Consider the following 23,449-nt stretch of genomic DNA (forward strand, 5'->3'; position numbering starts at 1 on the left):
AATACGTAATGTGGCTATGACGAGAATTAGATATGGTCTTGGCCTACATGCAGCGGCTGCTATGACTACTGCTGCCTTTATGGATGGTGGATTGATCACACAAGAAGACAAGAGACTTGTAGTTGATCATAGTAAAGTCAAAAGAGCCCAATTAAAAGTCATGAACGCTTTGGATGCAAAGTTTGATGAGTTTTGCAAGGATGGTAACATTAAATGAATCTTCTTTGACGGCCGCCAAGACATGACAAAGGTTCTAATAAAAGCAGACAATTCAGACAAACAATTCCCGAGCGTCATCAAAGAAGCGCACTATTCAGTATGCAATGAACCAGGAGGAAGATATCTTTATCATTTCACTCCTGTGAAAGGATCTTCTAACAAAGACTAGCTGAAGGGATTGCAGATAATCTCGTGGATTTTTTCGTTTATAAAGAGATTGACAAGTCTGCAGGCAATTGGAACGATTCCACGAACGCTAATACTGGCTGGGCGGGTGGTGTTATCCATTGGGTAGAAGTGAAGCTCAGACGCAAGCTGATATGGTTGATTTGTGCCCTCCACACCAACGAGTTACCCTTAAGGCATTTAATGAAAACAATCGATGGAAAGACCTTGTCTAACAACAAGTGGACAGGTGACATTGGGAAGATGTTAGACATTGCCACAACACTTGAAGTGGATACTTCATTTGCTCAGGATGGCCCGTTACGGCTAGTTCGATTCGGCTAGTTCCCTATTCGGGTACAGTCTTTCTCAGCTAGTTCCCTATTTGTCAAATTTTTGAAAATCCAACCATAATCCTTCTGTAATCCAACAAACCAGCCGAAAAAGACTGCAGCCGAAAAAGACTGCAGCCGAATCGGACTAGCCGAATCGGACCAGCCGAATCGGACCAGCCGAATTGGACTAGCCGAATAGTAACAGACCCTCATTTGTTAAACTTCCCATTGGAGAACCCCTTATTGCTTTATCTCAAAATGTTATAACGGATCTGTCTACTGATCAAGCTCACAGATATAAAATTACCGAGGCCATTAAAATAGGAAAGCTTCCTGATGATTTGACTCTCCTTGAGATTAGTCCTGTGAGCCATTCCAGGTGGCTGGCAACAGCAAATAGGGTTTGCAGAATATGGATCTCAAACCATGGCCTTGAAGGCAATACTCTTCATAATTTAAAAATGTTGGTAGAATTTATCGTCGGGGTATATTATCCCTGTTGGTTCAGTATTAAAATTAAGCACTCTTGGGTCGAAGGGCCACGTCACATTCTGCGCCAACTCCGGATGCAAAACAAGACAGTAGTGGATGCTGTCATGCCAACCATCAAACGTTCAGCATGGTATGCATTCAGGGAAAACATCATCCAGACTCTTTTGTGCTCAGAAGACATTGAGAAGAGAAAAGCTGGAGTACAAAATATTATAGATCTGAGGGGAGGAGATGATGACACACTCGGAGATGTTTCAGTACAACCCAGAAAGACACCTTTCATTAACCCAGATGCTTCATCTCTAATTGAGCTAATCGACTGGTCCGACAGAGTGTTTGGACGAGCCCCAAGTACGAACCACCTTTGACTTGCAAATTTTCAATAGCGCAAGTTAAGTGCTTGATTAACGACCCTATGAAAGTTCCACAGTGGCCTTGTCATGGTCAGTCCATTGAAAGGTGCGTTAAGCAAGTCACTGAGGCAGCTGGAAAAGTGTACAGGCATGAAAGACGTGAGGGTTGCATCAGGGGCCAAGTAGCAAGTCGGCGCATGACGTCAAGGAATGAATCAAAACAAGACTTGATGAAACTTGTTTGTCAAGAAAATACCATTATTTTGTGTTTTATATTGTCATTTTATCGTTGGTTATTGCTGTCGGTAATCGTTAATGTTAGTTGATTTGTTTTTGGTAGGCGACTTAATTTTGGTCTACATGTTTTTACATTAGTTCATGGAAAAAATTACATTAACAAATTGCAATAGCATGCTTATCTTCATGCTATAACACTAACGAGTATAATGTTAACTATTGAGAAACAACTGTAAAAATTTTCTAAAATGTGAATCTGGGAAAAAAATAGCTTGTAGAACCTGAAAAATGATCTTTAAAGGGAGAAAAACTTCCTAGCAATTAATAAACACCATAGTATTATGGAATTGAAGAACACATGTCTCATTAGAAACAATAATCGGGGAAAAAATAAAATGTTTTTATATTTGTGGTTTTTTTATCACTATTTAAAACAAACAAAGATTTACCAAGCAAAATTTTGTTCAATCAAAAAAAAAGTTTGGATTTGGTATATTCACGGCCATACACATATTTTTAAATAAGTTCCTATCTGAAATTCAAAAAAATCATTTTTTCTCTTTAAATTGACACGCCTTAGTGTAACATGTACCATGTTTTTAACTAACAAATTTATATTTTAACATTTAACCGAAATTCATCATTATTGCAAAATGCATTTCAATGCTGCAAATTCAAAACCTAACGTTCTCATAGAACATAAGTCAAGCTTCCTGTTAACAAACGCCACTCACACAGAATCTAGCTCAACACATCTGTATTTCTAATGCGACATAACTATGAAACCGGTATAGCGTTTCCCTTGATTCTTACGATAGCTATTATTCATGAAAAGGCTCTACCGGGATATTATGATATAAGCGGGGAATTGAAAAATGCAAACACTCAGACTTGGAATTCGAAATTAGACTGGCAAAACGAACGGACTGAATTTTAGAACGAGAAGGTTAAATTCACGCCGGGAGAATGTCACTCATCCGACACCCGTCTCAATAAACTAGATTAGTTAGTCAATTTTCTCAACTCCCCGAACACTAAAACTTGTAACATTGATAAACAATAAAATGTATCATTCTATTTAATTCGTTTGCTTTTTTGTAGGAAGTCATACCCCTAGACTAGACAGCCAGAAGCCTAAATTATCCTTTTAATTATCCTTTTTTAATTAGAGACAGAGAGCCTCAATATCCTTTTAATATATTCTTTTTTAAATTTTACCTTTATAAACAAAAAATATAACAATTAGAAAGGCAGAACCCTACACTAGGGGCTTAGAAACGTAAAAAACCCTACAAACGTAGTAGAGTGGCGTGGATGACACTTGGCAAAGCAATCGTAAACATCATCTTCAAACTGACAACGGTCATCCCTAAAGAAGTTTCATATCACGCTTCAGTTAATCTCGTATGCATGACAAATAACTTCCAAGCCAAGATTGTAGTATCGTGGCGCAGAACATGGATACCAGGCTCTTAGAGGAGAATAACACCACATGCACATAGAGACAACATCCAAACCAACACAGATATTAGAAACATGATGTTCACGAGGTCTAAACGTAATTTTGATTAATCAAAGTGTTTTTGTATTTTTTAAGTGTTATTATGGCCATCTGCTGTGATAATAATAAAGTAGACTGAAATTGAAACGATGGTCTTGACAGCATTTTTTACGTTTTTGCGAGTCTCAACTTGCTCTTTATTTTTTTTTATATTTCTATTGATTACTGAGGCGAGCCGAAGCCTGAGATCTAGCTCCTTTATCTCGATGTCAATGCAAAAATTTTAAGAATCAATATTGTCGGCCGGCAGTGGCTCATTGCACCGTACCAGAAAAATCTTAACTTGATTTTACTGAATTTAACCAAACCTTTTTGATAATGCTTTTCGTAAAGTACTAATAAATCTTTATTTTCGGTGCCCATTTTATTTCCACACAACATGCAGAATAAATATGTTTTTCGTCAACGTTGTACTTTCTTTCTTTCTTCAGTTGATGTCGGTTTCAATGGACATAGGATAATCTTGTAAATCAACAGCCATTCTGTAGGTAGGGCAGTTACTTGAAGCAACTCCTTGCTGTTGTGATGCTCCATTTGACCTCGAGCTTTCTCCCACTCTTTGTCTAACAGAACTGTGCGATGTCACAGGAGTTACAGCTGCACCTGAATAACCCAAATTGGAATTATCCATGGTATCGTTGAATAGCCAACCAGATGGAGAGGACTGGCTTTCATAATTATTGCATTCACTTTCAGGTTTCTTGTAAAAGTCACCGTAGCTCAAACTTGTGTCTTGCATCTTCTGTGATAACATTTGAGGAGGATAATCTATGGGTACTTCCCTGGGTGGCGATGTTAGTGGTGAGTAAATCTTTTCAGGCCTGGTGTCCTCTTTCAGCGTTACTAAAGAATTTCCCAAATATTGAGAGGCGGGATGCATTAACTGAGAATTTCTTTCATCGAGACTTGTCTGAGTTTCAAGGAAAGGCTTTGAAGCAGAGTCGAACTCGGGCAATGAGAACATATGGCTGTAGTTTGTATAAGAAGCTCGATTATTCATGTCGTTGCGATGTATTCCATCTCGTTGCTGCTGTGGGTAGTGGAGTACTGAAAATGCAAAAAAAAAACAACGATCAATTGGACTGCTTTCACATAAAGGACTATTTTTTTAACGACATTTCACATAACGTTGTACTTTTCAAAATTTTAGTGGGTGTACTTCCCGTACAAGTAGCCTTTTATACAAAAGCGTCTCCTCTGCTACGTCTGCTGTTGGTATTGTAGCTATCTCAATTGCTTTCTAAGCAAATTTCCTGATGATTTTCTGTCAAATGCCCTTTGCCTTTGATGCAAAATCTACAAATACATTCATTGCGCAAACAGCCTTCATTTAAACGTTGCTCCACAATGCAGTGGTTAAACGCCATGGTTAAGTCACTAAAAATTAGCCTTATTGGCAAGCGCAGTTGAGTAGCAGCACTTGTAGTCAATCACAATGGGCTACTGCGGTTTAATTTTACAGAATCCAGAAGAGTGCATATAGAAAAGTCTTCTTCACGCAATCCTACTTCAAAGTTGCTTTCAGGAGTGGTAGGCGGACACTCCAAACTATCAATGGTGCCAGCTGGTGTTGATTAGTCCTTCCTACAAGACTACAAGGCTACATGAACATTACTGCAGGACTATCCATCTGGAGTTGTTGTCTTGTTTAATAGATAAGTAGCCGATTTTGAAAGAAATGATAAATAGATAAAAATATTTGTTGCTTTCTGTTGAATTTAATTGAATAATTTTTACCTTCCATTTCTGTAGATGATTGTTTTGGAGATTTAGTGGAAAGAGAATTCTTCCTTTTTCTTGCGGGCTTGCCAAATATTTTCCACTACAAAAATAAAAATAAACTATTGACTTATTTCTCATAATGATTTTGCAAATAGTTTTTAAATATGTTTGTTGGCGTGCGGTGTTATTCAACTGATCTGCATTATTTTAAGCAAACTGCAGGTTTTTACATAAAAGTCATTAAAATGTGTAGGCTACCATACGTTTCTGGTGGTTTTTAAGATATGAGCCCAAACCACTTACTTTTAATACTTCATAAAGATAATCAAGTAATTCCAAGATGGTTAAGATGCTGGCTCCAATAAATAGACCCATTTGGCCTCCAATATCACCTTCAAACAATTGTACATAATAATAAGTTAGAAGGACGGGGTGAAAAGATTCAAGTAAAAAAAAAGTTCACATGAAAAAAAATTGACTTGATTGTGTGTCGAGTGTATAAAAGTGTGTAAAAATGACCGAGTTTGCTGTCTGGGTAGGTGTGGCTTCAGTGCAAAAATCACCAGATCATGGTATTTAGTACATTGACTGAAGTGTGATGCATTGGTATGCCAAACTGAGATTCCGAAAGAAGGCTGCAGTGACAACACACGCGATATGCAACAACTTAAAGTTACTTCAACCTAATTTTTTTCAAACATTCATTCCATTTATAAGGTTATGGAATAAGATAGGTGACAATTCATGAACCCCGGAAGGGTTAAACCATAATAGCGTATTCACATGCTCCATTTTATTGAAAGCTAAAATTACCTAGCGTACCCTAGGAAGAAACTTAGCTGAATTTGTGAAATAAAATTACTATTAGCAGAAAACATTACCTTGCTTTTAACAAACAAAGTGCCACCTGGTAAGACTATTGCTACTCACCGAACAGTCCTGGTATTTCGTACGCTTTTTTCTGCTCAATTGTTTCATAATTCAAAGCTTCAAAGAAGACGTTTAATTTGGCAAAATTGTTTCTGAAAAGTTTAGAACGCAATGTTAAAATCTTCACATTTTCAACACTACGAGAATAGTTACTTACGTCAATAGCTTTCGGCAAATACTATTATTATGTGGCAAAACAAAATTGACGACTTTTCAAAGCACTCCCATTTATTTAGGTTGCTTCAACGTGTGGTTAGTATTAGCCTATCCACGGTTTCATATCGTGTTCCCTAGATTCAGCATCAAATGTAAAGCAGTCGTTTATTAATGAAGCTGTGCTGGGTTAGCCTATACTTTGTTTTTGGGGTAGCAATCAAATGCACAACGTGCTTCTTTTTTTGTTCGGCGGAGAGGAAAATGCTAAATTTCATCTTCAAAACCTTCTGCATAGTTACTTCTTTTACGTCAATTACTGTACTTTAGACCTACTTCACAAACTTGCAAAGACACTGCAATTTTTTTCTTTTTAGTCTATTGTTAGCCTACTCAATGTAATACGAAAATATCAAAAAGAAAATCAAGATCAAAACAAAATCAACATTGTGTATTTTTTGCTCGATGATGTTTAGTTTTCAGAACTGAGAATTGAATTAGAAGACAAATAAGTATTGATACATTTGTTACAATAATATTTTAAAATGTGACATGGTGAGCACTTTTAGTGCATTTGTGGTAGCGAACCGAAATTTTTGTATCTAATCTTAAATGATGTCAGTGCGGTTGCTTTCAAGAAAAATATTAGCAGAGTAACAAATGGATAGGTAAACGAAAAAGCAATCTAAGCAAAAACACGTCCGCAAAATCGTGTTTATTTCGAAGATATGTCTGCCTAAAAATAAAAATCTTTAAACGTGAATAATTTATGGGTAGCGTTGCCTTAAATCCGAAAAAGGAATTAATGCCCCATAATCTACATTAAACTTAGATGTTAAAAGGAGGTAACAAAATTTTTGACCTAAAATCCATTCAAGAGGTTTTTTGTTGCATGCAACTTTGCTAAAAAGCGGTTTTCAATTCTCTTTGAATGGACTAAATTATAATTTACTAAAGTTTTAAACAAACGTCAAAATTTAAACCAAATAAAGTTCATAACCCATCACCAAAAAAGGTCAGTTTAAAAATATTTAACTTTCTAGCTTTCAGTTAGGTCTGAACTAAAGTCTTGGCTTGCTGTGAAAATTTTTCCGTAAAAAAAGTCATTGAAATCAAACGTAAATTACATAACACGTTTGCAAAACACCTCAGGTATTCTTCACTTTTTTTATACTTGTACGCCATGTAGCTGAGAGCTTGTGTGCTGGGTAGCTGAAGAGTTGAAGATTGTAAGTTGTACCTGTAAAGACATAAAAATGAATCAACATTCAACAAGAAGGTTGTAAGAAGTGCAAAGAAAACACGAAAAGGAAGGACGGTCTATCGATTGCGATGAAAAATCTATATAAACGCATGTACTGTATTTTGAAAAACATCACAAGTTGTACATACAACTATGTAGCATACTTAAGCTAGCGTTGTTATCATATAGCAGACTTTCAAAATGTTCTCCGATGTTGTGAGTCAATAAAGTAAATTGTGGTAAAGCGATATCTGACTTTTTGCTATAGCTAAGCAATTTAGTTATGATCTACATTGAAAACAAAAAATATTAAAATAGATTGAAATCTGAATTTTTGAAGCACCACATGGCTTAATTTTACTTCTTCAGATATATTTGTAGTCTACATTTCCGCGACCGGGGTGACAATTTTGTAAAAACGCCAAGAAAGGCAATTTTATGATACATCTTAATTATCAAATGCAATCACAACCATAAACACCGTATAAACTAAAGCAGCTAATAAAGCTCCAACCATATTGATATTGATACAATGCATGGGAATCTTTTCAACAGTAAGCTATGTTTTTTCTTGACCTTGTTACGTCACAGGGTGTTCCGCAAACGCAGTATGTTTCATCTTCTTGCTCGAGAAAATTCAATGTCCTATCTGCACAACGCTTGTAGGTCTCTGGGCTACAGAAGGAAGCATTTCCTGAAGCCATTAAGAAAGTTGGTTATTGCTGTTTCTCAGAGCTTCCGTATTTGTATTTATATTTGTCAAAATGCATGAAAAAATCAATAGAAAATTCAATTTTTAACTACCGGTAATTGGCATTATGACCTGTTTATTAACATCTACTACTATTAGAACTGGTTGCGTTTTAAACTTTTTGCATTGTTACCAAGTGAAAATTTATGCAAATATACGTTCAAACGTTTTTTAATAGGCTTAATGTGGTAGGCCTACATCTTAAATTTTTGAGGCCCCTAAGTCTTTAAGTTCTCAGGTTTCAGCCTTTCCAGTCTAGTGGTAAATTCGGCACTGCCCGCAGGGTACATTAGTTTATGGCATACAACAGCAAATTCTGGCAACAGCAAATTCTGTCCGCCCCGATACCTCAATTGGTTAGCGCGTCACTTCTGAAGGAAGAAACTTCAAGATCAATAGCGGCGCTGGTTCGACTCTCGGGGTGTGCGCTTGAGCAACGCATGTTAAGGACTGCTCTCCATTCAGCGGCATCTAATGGATGGAATAATTCCCCGGCAACAAGACTTCAACAATCGGAAACTTCACTCTGTCAATCTCGGTGACCGGGCCTGCGTCAGTGATTCAAAGCCTCTACAAGTATGCGAAACTGCCAGGATTAAGCTCTGCAAGAAGCTTCCCAGTCCGAGGATAAAGATTCAATCAATCAATGACTGTGGTAGTGTCTACCGTCAGTGACATGACTTTGAGGAAAATGACATGGGAAGCTTTGCAAACGTTAAATCAATGCCGATACCTGATTAATCTTCGTACATTGCCTATACCTGGTTGGTGAATCATTCTACATCCGCATTCTGCTACCACAAACTCTGTTTCACAGGTAATCCGGCAAGCCGATATACTGTAGTTGTTGTAGTGATAATGTCTGGACTTATTCACTCCCGATATACAAGATCCGTACGGTTTCGGCAAAAATGTTATCTGAAAAAAAAACATGCAAAAGTAAGCTAATCATTTGAAAGCAAATAGTAGCTGTCATGAACTTTGCTTTTGTCAGACAAGTTTCTAAAATAAATACCATAACTCACAGTACTTCAAGAGCTATCTTTGCAAAAAAACATGGAATTCTAAACCTGTTGATACATTGTTCATACAGTATGTTACTTCTAATTTAGCTTCCATAAAAATAGGAATAGCTTATAGTTTTAAACATTTTTGTTGCTACCTTTGAAGTCGTGTAAACATTTTGAATCAACTGCTACAGTATGTAAGAAACAGCAGAGATTATCACGGTAAATTGATGAAATCAAGTTTTTTTTTTAAGCTTTTACTTTTCACACAAACGCGGCTTCATGTTTTAAAAATGGTTTTGTGATAAAGTTTTATCATGGAATGTAATAAGCCAACTTTTTCTAGATTTTATTTTTTTGCGAAATGTTACCTACTTATATCGTTTTGGATGGCTGCCCATATTGTGCCTTATGTTTAAATTTATTTACGTAGCCTGCTAGGAAAACTAAAAAAATATAGGTAGGCCGAAACGGTGTGCACTGTCTGCAATTATGGACACTCATGGATTACGCCGATTGAGCACTTTACTGGAGGAACCTTGCTGTGCATTGCGCAAGCTCACTGCTTGCAGTTTGAGCACTTTGGCAAGGTTGGCAGTAGTACCATTTTTGGAGCTTAGGTTCCACAAATGAGAAAATGTCACATGGAGGTATATATCTTCATGGCCATACCAGTGTACCTACTGCACTGAATTGCCATATTTTTTAAATTTATCTACGCCTACACAACTTTGAAATTAAAATAGTAACACACTAACATAGATGAAATAATTATTAAGGTAAGCTAAGTCTAACACACTTGGCAAATACATCACGAATATCAATAAGCTGTCATAAATTCAGATCTAAATTATGACTTCACCGCTGTAGGTTGAATCTTAGTGGTCTAAAACTCAAATTGGTTTCAGGCTTGTTGAATTCCGAACAAAAGTCAAAAGGTGAGCATGCTCTTACCCTCTGCTCTTGCGTAGCCACCAGAGTTTGAAATCCAGGAGAAATGCTGAAACCAAGCTCATGAATAAAAGGGGGCTCCGTGTGAGTATGAATCTGTACTTTGAAACCTGCCTCGATTGAAATTTCATCTGCAGGTTGCCGCACACGACAGGAGTGATAAGATGATTGTTTCAACATACAAGAATAGTTTTGGTTTATGATTAAACTATCTTGCATTTTTAAAAGTAGGCTAATCATTGATTAACTAAACACACTTCAAAATTTGTATACAAACTGTTTTTAGTGTTAAAATCAGCTTTAATATTTTTACATGCACCCCACGCAGTAGTTGGTTGTATATTCGCCCGTCCGTTTGCTTTCAATACGCACGTTGATCAAAGCTTAAATTATTTCGTTTTAGAGACAGTGTAGCTGATGTTTGTGCAGGGATATCTTTAGATATCTTTAGATATCTTTAGATATCCCTGTGTTTGTGGCATTGCTACAAGTTTTTAGCAGAAAAATGCCTTATATTACGCCAGCTGTCATTTCCACATTTAATTGGAGATATGCGAATCGTTTGAAATTACAAAAGCTATACCAAACAAACGCAGTATATGTTTTTCAGCAATATTCAGTAGGCTACTTATAGTAGTGCTCTTCGTAAACGACAGATTTAGAGTTTAGGCTATCGAGAAAACAGTTCTTTATACCAGCCTGTTATACTGTAAATCACAATATTTGTTCTTGTCAAAGATTTAAATGTTCTGATTTACTTCAAAGTAAGTCTATCTTTCTCTAAGCGTAGGCTGCGTAGCCTAAAGATACTTCAAGCAACTAATTGATCATCAGGAAATCAATATACTAAATATCGAAGCGTCCTGTGCAATATATTTTATATTGCACAGGACGCTTCGATTAATGAAGTAACTTTACCTGTTTCAGCCCAGACTGGCATGTACTCGTCCTGTTCGGTGTCGAGAAGAATTTCCAATCCGTTGCCAATACCTCCCTTGAGAGTTTTTAATAAAGGATGCTCTTTTCCTGAGTTGAAAGTGTAGCATTTTCCATATCGCGTGTATACCTGAAATGTATAAGCATCTTCGTAATTTTGGCTGACCTTTTGATTTTCGATGGACAAAGCAAACAGCAAGATCACCGCTTTATATTAACCATTTTGGATTTAGTTGATTACAGCACAACAACACACGTATGAACAACGAAAAAAAGTTCTGTCTTTGATCTGCTCGGCAGCTTAAGAGTGCGTTGAACCAAGTGTCTTTTTACATTTTTTTTTTTCATAATACTACAGGTGTTTTCTTTTCTGCAATAAATATTTTGAAAAGTAAAACAACAAAACTAACTGAAGCCTTATCTAGAATTCATTTATCGAAGGCTTCCTTCTCTATTTCATCATATTTCATCATCTATTTCATCATATTTCTCATTGTGAAAGCAGGCAAGACACCCCATTACCTATTCTACCAAATGTATTTCACAAAAAAAAAAAAAACGATACATATCTACAGTCACTCAGAATCAGTTGTCATATGTACAACTGGTCACAGCGGCAAACCATAATCTCTTCGTGGGAAAATTGTAACATAAGATTCCCGAATCCGTTCGTCTGTATGTATCGACCGAAAAAGAAACACTCCTTGAAACGTCTATTCAATAAGTGTATTCCTGTAAAATTAGCCCGCGGCTATCGAAATCGAGATGCAACGCCGTACACCTCTAAAAACTGTCACTACGATACAGATTACTTGGATAAAAGACGGAACTTTTGTCCAGTTAGCAAGCACTAAGCAAACAGTTAAATGTGCGGCCAACTTTCAAACAATCATTTTACGAAATGACCAGAATAGATAGCAATATCTCAAACTCACATATGCAGTACTGTGACGCAATAATGAAAGACAATTATGAAGTCATTCAAACAGGTGTTTAAAGCTGATGTAATATTTCCTGTTTAAACAGGTTTCAAACTGAAACAGGCCCAAACAGGTCCAAACAGGTTTGACACAAGTCTTATGAACGATGGTGCAATTTTGGCACATTTTCTAGCAACTTCCATGACGTAATATTCAGTAGACTTGAACGGTTTTTTATATGACGTTTGATTAGGTGAACCATTGTCTGGAACATAGCGGCCCCTAGTTATGACAGTCTGACATGGCATAACTAAAAAAGAATTGACGACAATTGTGAGCCAATGAATAAAAACACATGATACACAAATTGTTTGAATCACTCACGTTTAAGTTAATACGCAAATACAAAGGGCATGCAAAGAATGAACAGCAATAAGAATAAACACGACGATACATGAAATTGGTACCATAGGTACACACTAAAATGACGCTATATACAATGGTTGCGATAATAACCGACTGTTCCGGGCTCAGACAAGGGTCGGCCACCGCAGACAAAACCAGGCTCAAACCCTAACACTTAGGTGTTCTTTACGGGGGCGAGGCACAAAATATCCCTCAACACATAGTCTACTTTCACTTTCCCCGTACTCTCATCATAGTTGCAGACGGCAACTTTAGCTCTACGAACCACAGGCTTCCCTTTCCTAATTTGTGGAACTACCTCATGCACCCTCCCAAGTTGATACTTCCCACGTTTACCAATGTCCTGGAGAGAACCTACCACTACAAGTTGACCAGGCTCCAAATTCTCGGCCATTTTTAGCCATTTTTTCCGGCCCTGAAGACCTGGCAAGTAAAAATCGATCCATTTACTCCAAAACTGCTGATAAAGTGACAAATTGAACCGATAATCCCTTCTTAGTTGGTCACGATCATGTGGTTGCCCAACAGCACAGTATGGGTCTAAGTATGGGGTCAAAAGTGAGGCAGGGGTGATGACAGTAAAATCCCTAGGGTCGTCACTCAAAGGTACCAAAGGGCGTTCGTTCACGATCCGAACGGCACTGCCTGTGTACGTAAGCAGTTCAATAAAATTGGGATTACTAATTGAAGAGTCCAAAATGTGAAAAAAGTATTTAATCACATCGGCCATGAAACCAAACCTACCAAGCCGAAATCTAGCCAAGACATCTGCCAGAAGGTTTAAAAAATCAGGACAAGAAAACATTACATCATTAACACAAGTTCCTCGAAATTCAGACTTGCCATCGTAAACAATACGCTTTTTTAATTGTGACGTCACAAAGTATGGTAAATACCATTCAAATCCCTTTACATTTTCTGCTTCACCAGCACGCTCAATATAGCCATTAGATTTAAGATCTTTCATGGTGTCAGTAAGGAAATCACGAAGTTCAGGTTGTTTTAAAGCCTTCTTCCTTAAAGCAGCAGCTCTATCTGACGCCAACACAAAATTGTTAGGTAGATCAATATCTTCCTTCAACGGAACAGGTATCTCAAATCGACCATCTTTCAACTCAATATTCGGTTCAACAAGTTCTCTAGCCAAAATGTCATTGCGAGACAATTCACAGGTTTCATTTTGCAAGGTCAAATCCTGAATGACTTTATTCAGGTCTGCTATTTCCATATCACGAGACTCAATTTTACGCTGAAAGCCAGAGATGACATCCGACTCTGAAGACGTCTGCACTCTGCACACGTTAGCAACGCTTTCATCTAAGGGTGACTTACCACCACAAGCCAACCAGCCGAGAGAAGTGAGTAAAGCATGCGGTTCACTACGATTTTCACCAACACGCTCCTCTTTGGCCCACATCAAATAAGCGTTGTCGTTGCCAATCAGTACATCTACAGTACTACAATCATTCAAATGAAACATATTCACGTCATAAAAATGACGGAAACCATTTAAATCTTGTTTATGCGGTAAAGTTTTAACATCGTCAGCCCAAGCTGGGTTAACCACCGAAGTTATATCACAAAACAGTTCATCTGTCTCTAACGACTGGATGTTGAGTTTAACAAGGTTAGCACAAGTAGGTTTCTGACCAGCCAGGGTATCCATTTTAAACGACGCTTTATCGTACGGTTTAAGACCAAGTTCGCACACCAAATCACTCGAAACAAACGTCAACTGCGAACCAGGATCATGCTGACAATACACCAACTTCGATTTGCCAGTCATTGGATTCAAAACACGAGCAGCAGTAACGCGGTTAAAAGCTGCTTTAACATTTCCAATCTTAACATTACGCACAGGAACTCTGGCACCAGTATCATCTTTGCCGACCGAATCCAGAGAATCACGTGACGTCACATAAAAATCATGCAGAAGAAAATAGTGTTTCCTATCGTTGTTAGGCCCACACTTACGACAGTTATTTGCATGAACGCAATCCCTAACCATATGCTGGCGCAAACAATTCAAGCATTTGCCAGCTTTCACAATGACATCTCTCCGATCTTTAGGTGTCAAGCGCAAAAATTCTTTACAATTAGACAAAAAATGATATTCAACTTGACCACGTGACGAACAATAAAAACATGCCGGTATGTCTCTACGTCTGGCCACACCACCGCGCGGTGCGCCAACAGCAGTCGAGTACTGCGAACTCCCTGACATCACATCATCATGGGGTTTTACGGACGTCTGCCTAATCGGACATGAAGGCAATTTTCCTTTGCCAAACTTTTTAAAATGCTGCGACTCACCAGAATCGCCCATTAGCATAATGCTAAAATCAGTCGACTTACGCGTTTCTTCTCGAACTACAAATTCAAACAAACTCTGAAAAGTAGGTTCCTCAGTGCTACCATACTGATCACCTAAAAAGTCAAGATAACGCTGCTTAGCGTCAAACGGGAGTCGCTTAGCCAAATCCAAAACAAAACGTCCTTCTAATTTATCACGCTGACCATAAGCTTGCGCGTAAAGCAGACACTGCGACAATTCATCTTTAAACTCTTTCAAATCACTGGAAGAGATTGAATTCAATTTGCTACCATAACGATACTTTCTAATTTCCGGTTCGGCGAAAAGACCTCCACGAACCTCAAAACGCTGGGACAAGCGAGCTAATGACATTTCTATCCTGTCTTCCTCTGACAAGCCAGGAGTGTCGGAAACCAAATTAGCAATCGTTTGCGCAGCTGTTCTAACACAAGCTGCTTGTAACAAAGTCAAACAAGTCCCCTTAAAGAGCGAAGCTGCCATTAAGGCCGTAACACGATTTTTAAAGAAGATAAATGGCATATTATTACCATCGTAACCAATCAAGGCCGCCTTATCAAAAACGTCCTACTATTTTGGTATTCAAAAAAGCAATCCTGCTGTTGAGAACTCGATTTAGCGGGAGAAGACAAGCTATATCCCTTAAGGGGCTGAGTGGGCTCAGTCACATGCACAGCCCGATCACGATCCTCACACACGTTAAAATCAGGAGACACGATACGCCTCTCACAACCACCCAAATTACGTGTAGCTGGGCGATCAACAACTAGCGGCGCAGAAAACTTTGAAGGGGGCAAAGCATTACTGCTAATGGCGGCCCCGTGACCTGTACGCTCTGGGGAGGAGTTCGGTTGTAATTTGCAGACCTTGGCTCTACAGCCTTCGGAAGACCCTTAGCCGCGGCCCCGAGACCTCCTGAAACAGCTGGAAAACATGTGGATTGTACAGGTCCACTTACGGATTCAACAGGCGTCTGGAAAAGGTTAGGTAAATTAAACTGCGATTGATGTTCACTTCTGGAATGCCTAGAAGAGCCCTTCCTAGAGCTACGCCGGGAGCCCAACTCAGAACGATATTCAGCTAAAACTACCTCTTTACGTTGTTCGGCCCTCAACTGAGCGTCTTTGAGTGCGAACTCAGCAGCTCTACCTTCAGCTTTCGCGGCGGCCTCAGCAGCTCTCGCTTCGGTCTCAGCTCTCGCGATGGCCTCAGCTCGTACGGCCTCAGCTCTCGCGGCAGCCTCAGCTCGTATGGCCTCAGCTCTCGCGATGGCCTCAGCAGCTCTTGCTTCGGCCTCAGCTTGTATCTGGAGCTCCTCTCGTTTTAACTGTAGGTTAATTTGTGTAACTATCCGTGACGAGCTCTCAGACATCCTAGTGCTTACATTTGAGGCGCTATCCTCAGGATGTATGTCAGCATCCAACCTATCTGAGAACTCACTTTCTTTTTGTTCGAAGTTATTTTTTAACGAGTTAAATTCGGGATCTACCCTATCACGAAGTTCTGCCAAGATTGCAGAGTTAACAATTTTACTCAAAAGAGCATGGAAATGCCTTAATTCCTCTTCTAAAGTAGAGAACTTAGATCGAAAAATTAACAGTTCCTGCTTATCACTCAAAGAACCTAGGGCTACAGAAAGTTTCCCAATTTGAGTCAAAATATCCCGTCTAAGATGCCGGGCCTCTCGAACTGACTTAGCCTCATCGTTACTGGGTCCCTCCCCAGAATGGCCTGCCCGACCGCAAAGAACATCATCAGGCTTAAACTCAGTCGAGTCGACGGCGGTCGAGTCCCTGTCGCCACCGAGTGTAGACATATTAAATGTTGGGGCTAAATTTAACAATTAAAAAGTTAAATTACACAAACACACAAATTTAAGTTATAAAAAACTTAACTGTAAAGACCGTAAAAAATACAAAAAAGAATTTAAATGCACGATACCGTAGCTGTACGAGTATGAAGTCCTAAAGTCCACAAAACTTGCTTGGATTCTTCTACTTGAATCTACAAGCACAGATGGATTGTCTTTAATCTTCTTTCTTGCCAATGAATGTCAAAGTCATTTTTCTTCAGTACCAAACTGAGAAGAAATGTCTTTACTTTTCCTTGCTTCTGTAAGAGTGTAGACTACCAACCAACAAATCTTCTTTTATTATTTCTTGTACTTCTAAGTAGTTCTTCTGCACTAGCTGACAACAAACACGTCTTTTATTTTTTTTATGCCTTCAAGTGCTTCTTGGCCTACCAGCTAACAAAAACGTGTTTTATTTTTTATGGTCACAGCGGTAAACCATAATCTCTTCGTGGAAAAATTGTAACATAAGATTCCCGAATCCGTTCGTCTGTATGTATCGACCGAAAAAGAAACACTCCTTGAAACGTCTATTCAATAAGTGTATTCCTGTAAAATTAGCCCGCGGCTATCGAAATCGAGATGCAACGCCGTACACCTCTAAAAACTGTCACTACGATACAGATTACTTGGATAAAAGACGGAACTTTTGTCCAGTTAGCAAGCACTAAGCAAACAGTTAAATGTGCGGCCAACTTTCAAACAATCATTTTACGAAATGACCAGAATAGATAGCAATATCTCAAACTCACATATGCAGTACTGTGACGCAATAATGAAAGACAATTATGAAGTCATTCAAACAGGTGTTTAAAGCTGATGTAATATTTCCTGTTTAAACAAGTTTCAAACTGAAACAGGCCCAAACAGGTCCAAACAGGTTTGACACAAGTCTTATGAACGATGGTGCAATTTTGGCACATTTTCTAGCAACTTCCATGACGTAATATTCAGTAGACTTGAACGGTTTTTTATATGACGTTTGATTAGGTGAACCATTGTCTGGAACAACAACATAGAAAGTGGAAAAATGACAAAGTACAGAACTGATTAGCAGCAATTGCTTGGAGAAATTCTTTCTCTGTATCTTCTTTCAATTGTTTGCAATAGATGCGAAAGTAATTAAGGTGTAGGTGAGTCAAATACAAAAATTATACTCCACTAAAAGAAAAATTCACTTGGCAAATTAATGCAGCAATCTTGCATGATGTCAGACGTCATCACAAAACCAGTGTGAAAACAGTTTTAAACAACTTTGAATGACAATGTTGCCACAAAGCATTGCAGTGAAATATTGTTAGCCCAGCCAGGAAAATCGTTTGTTTTACAATCAAATCAACGTCTGCGGACGTTGAGCCAATGTAAAAATAGACTGATGTTCTGGCTGGTAAGACGATCAACGGATTACGAACAAGAAGAAAGTGACATAGGCTAACCAAAACAAGACTTTCAGCAAAACTATGTCAATCTCAGGTATGACCGAACGATATGAACTTCTAGTTACAGAAATCTGTTACGCAGCTATGTAGCCTACTGCAGCTATGTAGCGAACTATGATCATGGACTCAAAGCGAGAACACAATCATGCTAGGAATCGCAATGACGATGGTAACAGTTCCTTTGCGTCTTCTTGTGACTCAGTTTGCCATTTGCAATGCTTCGAGAGTAAAGAAAACATCTCAAACATATTACGAGCGTTTTGAAACACAAATGAAGCAAAAATGGCAAACTAATGGCTACTGCATTTTACTAACGAAATTTGTTTCATGTAGGCTAATTCATGTACATCAACTTTGTGACATGTTTTCATTTTGACTTTTATGGTAAGCCATTGTTTCTAAAGTTACAAGTAAACAAAACACTAAGATTACGTTTACCTGCGTCCAATATTGGTCTAAACAATCTTGTCCTCTATATTTACAACTTTTCAACATTCCTTTAATTGTATGACCCGTACGGTTATAAAACTCAAACATGTTGAAATTATCAGATTGTGGCTTGTAGTCGTTTCTTTGCTCTTGAATTGGCTTTATCTGTCTTTCAACGATCGGCCAGGTTCTGTCATCCCGAAATCCGCTGTAAACCATAATTGTATTTTAGTTCAGTCTGTTTGTTTTTGTTGACAAAAAAAAATCTGCAAGCACAACAAACACAAATGGCAAATTAGATGCCAACGAAAGACCAAATGATCACCAAAGTCAGCTGCCACCAAACATTTAAATTAATAACATCAAAAATTAATCGCAATAAATTTATGTTGTTGAAAAACTCCTATTAAATTGAGTTTACACCCTGAGTTAATAATTTGTGTAAATAAATTCTGTACGAGTTACGAAGCCTGTGTGGTTTTCAGATTATGCGAATGAGCATGTGTTGTGTATTGACTACGTCTGAATTGAAATTACTAAACTCAATAAATTGCTTTCAAGTCTCTTACAACTCCAGTGTGCAACAATATTTTGCCGTTAATTAACAACATTTACACTTTTTTGATTATAAAATACTTTGAAAATAATAAAAACGGCTCTGCTGTTATTATCACTTACTTTGAAGGTATGTCGAAATCGTTGGCAAATAACCGCAAGATTTCCTGCCCCGTATAATAATAATCATCAGTAGTAATTGCGCTGAGTCGAAACGAATTCATGTTACAAATGGTGACAGCAGGAAAGTACATTTCTGACGCTTCCTGCTCATCAAGCTTTGTCACGTGTGGTCGGGATCGGTAATAAACGTAGCGGTCGTAAGCCTAAAATATATTAGAATCATGTTGCCACAGCAGTAAATGTCGTTGATTCCAAGTTAAAATGCAATTTTTACACACGCTCGGTAAGGTGTCAGTTCGACACCTCGAAAGTACACGACTATCCTGGCTATCCAAGACATTTAATCACATGTTTGAGCGCTTGAATGTGGCCACAAAGATTGGCGTAGGCTATTTGCCTTGTTGTCTACTTTATTAACGCCTTCAACGTTCAAACATCCGTGGCCTAGCATTAAACCACCAAATACAACCCTGGGTACGACTAGACATTTGTTTCCACTCTGCCTCGTCGATCTTACCACGATCAAACGTCACAGCAAACATTGATAATATTTCTGGATTTTGTTTTGATCAGATCAGACAACTGAAGACAAGTTACTAGACAAGAAAACTTACATACGCAAGGGAAGTCTACTATGGTTGTTTATGATTGACTTGATGATCCTTGATCATAAGCTAAACGTTATCATAGAATTAAGCGAAAGTCAAAGCCAACTTCTTGCTCAACAGCGAACATACAATGTGGAGAGACATTTTTGACTGGAAAAGTGCTTCTTTGCTAAATAAAAATTTATTGTTTTCAACTCGTCGAATGTTTTTTAATGCTTTTGTGGTTACATGATTTCAAACGAAAGCAACCCTTTTAGTATTCAACTACCTAATACTGTACCCAACACAAGTTGTAAGTTCTTTGCCACTGAACTTAAAAGCAACGAAAAAAGGTTTAGGCTTACACATTATTTTAACAAACCTGATATATACAAAGAGCAAGTGCGGAAAGTACAGCCATTGCCCAAAGAACTTTTCTAAACGAAAATGGACTTGAAGTAAATATGTGACTAATGCCATGAAACGTGGAATTAGAAGCAAAGAAAATAAAATCAGATGGCTTCAGTTCCTTGTCTTCATCCTGTCAAATAGAAAAGTATTTCGTGAAACAAAGCAACAGGTCATTCTTCACCAGCGTGAAAATAATGAAAAACTAAGATGAAAATTTTACTACTCAAAAAAGAAGCAATAAAAAAAGTAGTTGGAGTTCATATTGCAAATTATCAGTAAAGAAATTTCACTTCAACAACAAATTTGTTTCATTGAGCGAAGGTAGCAAATGCAAAATCCATTCATTTTAGAAGCTCGTGTTAACAGTATGACGAAATTTAAACCTTCAACAAGCCTAAACGTGGTGGTAGTAGTAGGTCACCGAAAGCCATTGCTTTCAACTCACCTTTGTCAGATCCTGTTTCTCCACGGAAGGTCCATCAGCCTCGCAACAAACTCCATTAGTCATTTCACTGTTAATATTTTTCATTGAATTGTGTTTATTGTGTTGTTTGAACAGAAGTTCCATTGGCAACAAGCTTTTTCTTTTGCTGGTTTTTAAGTCTGATTCTATTTGTTCGTCATCTTGAGATGAAATGTGGTTATGTGTCATGACCTCTACGTGCGGAACGTCACAAAAATAATTAAAACTTTTCAAAATTTCGGAAACAAATTTTATAGCCAGTAGCCTATCGCAGCCAGGATTCTGCAAAGGGAAGAGATCGTTATGTTCTTTCTGAAAAGTCGTTTCAATCTTAGACTGTAATGCGGTTGATTGACGTTCACAGAACACATACTACATTGGCACACTGCTGTTGCGTTCGCCAGTGTTTTACAACGTAGTTGACTCAACGTAATCAGTGACGTAATTAAAGCTTCAGACTGCCTAGAAATGACAATTTTTACGCCATCTGGTAACAGTGTGTGAGCCATTATTGTTACACCCTATGCATTGTCTCAAAGAATGTAAAGTCAGTTTGATGCCTCTTGATACTGTGCCAGAAAAACATATTTACCCATTGTCTCTTAGCCCCACCCCTGTCAGTGATAGATGCTCAACTCACCATTCATACATATTTTTCCCTAGCTCTAACACATATGATGTCAAATAGGGTTTTGACATCCTCTTTGGCCTACATTCCTGGCCATGTCACTTTTGGTTCATCTGGTTCATCAAACCAGCAAAAAAATTCTTATCCAGTGGTCACAATCAAAAGCAACTAAACAAAACCACCGGTCTCTTGCGTTCATGGCTTTTGATAGACCCGATCGTATTTTCATCTTTCTTTTATGAAAGTTACGTTATTTTTGGTCAACTCTTAACTACAACGAATATCAACACGGTATGTGGTTACAAATATACAAAACTATTTTATAATACTTTGAGCCCCTCGAGCAATTTTTTTATTGAGTAGGATAAATTTAGAATGTTTTAACTAATTTCAGTCTAAACTTTTCAACCATACTTATCTCATATTAAACTAAGCTCGCTCAATATGCCATTTTAAAAGTTTTCCAATTTAAAATGATGACAGCTAGAAGTAGGCTATGCTTTCCAGTTATGGTAGGCTATCTACTTTTCTTAGTACAAATGCAAGTACTTGAAGACAACGTTGCTTGGACGTATTTGCCGTTATATACTTCTTAAACCTTCTAAAACTCACTTATCCTTTTTTGCTTTGTTACAGCTAAAATAGTTACTACCAATTTCAAGGCGTCCAAAAATCTCTCTAAAACCGAGAATTGACTGATACTATTGCTACGAACTTGCGTTTTACTTTTATGTTTCTTTCACATGTGTTTGCATTTGAAGCAACCGTTCAATACCCTGTAGCCTATTTATAAAACGTCCAAAAAAGGCCTGCACTCCGTTAATTCGGCCGTGAAGTAATCGGAGAACGACCGCGTGTGCTCTCCTGCCGAGAGGCAAATTCGTGTCTACCTACGCACTAAACCATGCTCACACATCGACAAATCTGTCACTTTCATAATGCACTACGATGCGTCAATGCGTGCTGCCATCTCGGCTACTCCAAATTTATAGAACTTACTATTTATATCCCTAACACAAGCACGGCTGAAACACTCTGTTAGAAGAAAAATCAAATAAAGTACAGCCGGTGATTCCCACTTCAGAGACAAAAGTATTTGAGAATGTCTTACGTTTTTTTTTTGAGAGTGTCTTACGTTTTTTACGTATCCAACCACAAACATACGCAGGTTTTGATATTTTTGAATCTGTATGTGATTCTGCAAGTAGCCTGCAAATTGTCACATAGGTCATTTGAAACATGATGCTATTGTATTGTTAGTCGTCAGTCCATCTTTGGGAAATAAAAAGAAAATATGTAAATAAACGGAAAAGCAGATACATTGTTTTTTAATTTTTTTCTAACTATTTTTAAAATGGTGTTTTTTTGCCAAGTTGATATAAGCCACACTCCATCAAAATGTAGACAGGCTTGAGCTAATCTAAAAGGACGCTAACAAGGGCATTTTAACTGCATTATCAATATAACTTACTTATGGAGCTATTTTGGTGCAATATTCTATAGCCTACTCAACAATACCACAATGAGATTCCATTATGCGGAATTTAATTGATGTGTCGGTAAAGAAAACGGAGATGGTGAAGTGCGCACGAACGTAAAATTGTATTCTATCGATCGCTTGTCTTGTCGAAATTTTATTTGTGGTCCTCTGCACTTTTTTGTTTACAAGAAACAATGCACCATTCTAGATCAAAAATGTATCTAAACTTTAAAAATGCAGAAAAACTGAAAATGTATTAGACATTCTGCTGATGCTTGGAATTTTTAATTAAAACAATCACCGATGCAATGGAAACGTGTACACTGTATACATACCGTATGCTATTAAAAGCCAGTTGAAAAATATATGAGCTTTAAAAGGTAAAGGTGATCCCATACTTGATTCCAATTGTCGGGGGATAAGGTACTCATTGTATTAATCTTTCGGCACTAAATAGAATAAGGTGGCCATTTCCTTTCTCTCGGCCACCTTTCTCTCAGCAACTATGCCCACCCAATTTATTATACCCTGGGTGAGCGGTGCTTTCAACAACCAGCTCAAGCCGGGAGTCGAACCAGGTTTGCATAATTGGAAAGCCAACGCCGTATGTATACTACCTAAAAAAGTAAACTAAGATTGAAGTGCTCTCTTTATTCAATGACACGCCTAAAGCAGTTATCATTGTCTCACAAAACACAGTGATGATGTCTCACGGAAAACAATGATAATGTGTCACGGAACACAATCAT

At 37.9% G+C, this 23,449-nt stretch overlaps 1 protein-coding gene across 1 annotated transcript; it reads right to left on the minus strand.

Moving 5' to 3' along the window:
- Positions 1 to 3,323: 3,323 nt before the first annotated feature.
- Positions 3,324 to 20,657, minus strand: LOC145768325 (acid-sensing ion channel 2-like). Its single transcript, XM_082579802.1, has 13 exons — positions 20,575 to 20,657; positions 20,101 to 20,259; positions 19,132 to 19,334; positions 18,463 to 18,661; positions 11,038 to 11,185; positions 10,123 to 10,250; positions 8,923 to 9,079; positions 7,987 to 8,104; positions 7,315 to 7,407; positions 6,015 to 6,106; positions 5,388 to 5,476; positions 5,100 to 5,184; positions 3,324 to 4,409 (listed from the first exon to the last, which is right to left on the minus strand). The coding sequence occupies exons 1-13, from the start codon at positions 20,635 to 20,637 to the stop codon at positions 3,790 to 3,792; spliced, it is 2,154 nt and encodes a 717-aa protein (XP_082435928.1). The 5' UTR covers positions 20,638 to 20,657; the 3' UTR covers positions 3,324 to 3,789.
- Positions 20,658 to 23,449: the final 2,792 nt, after the last annotated feature.

This window comes from Aplidium turbinatum, chromosome 4 (genome assembly GCF_918807975.1).
Source record: "Aplidium turbinatum chromosome 4, kaAplTurb1.1, whole genome shotgun sequence".
In the NCBI taxonomy this organism is placed as follows: Eukaryota; Metazoa; Chordata; class Ascidiacea; order Aplousobranchia; family Polyclinidae; genus Aplidium; species Aplidium turbinatum.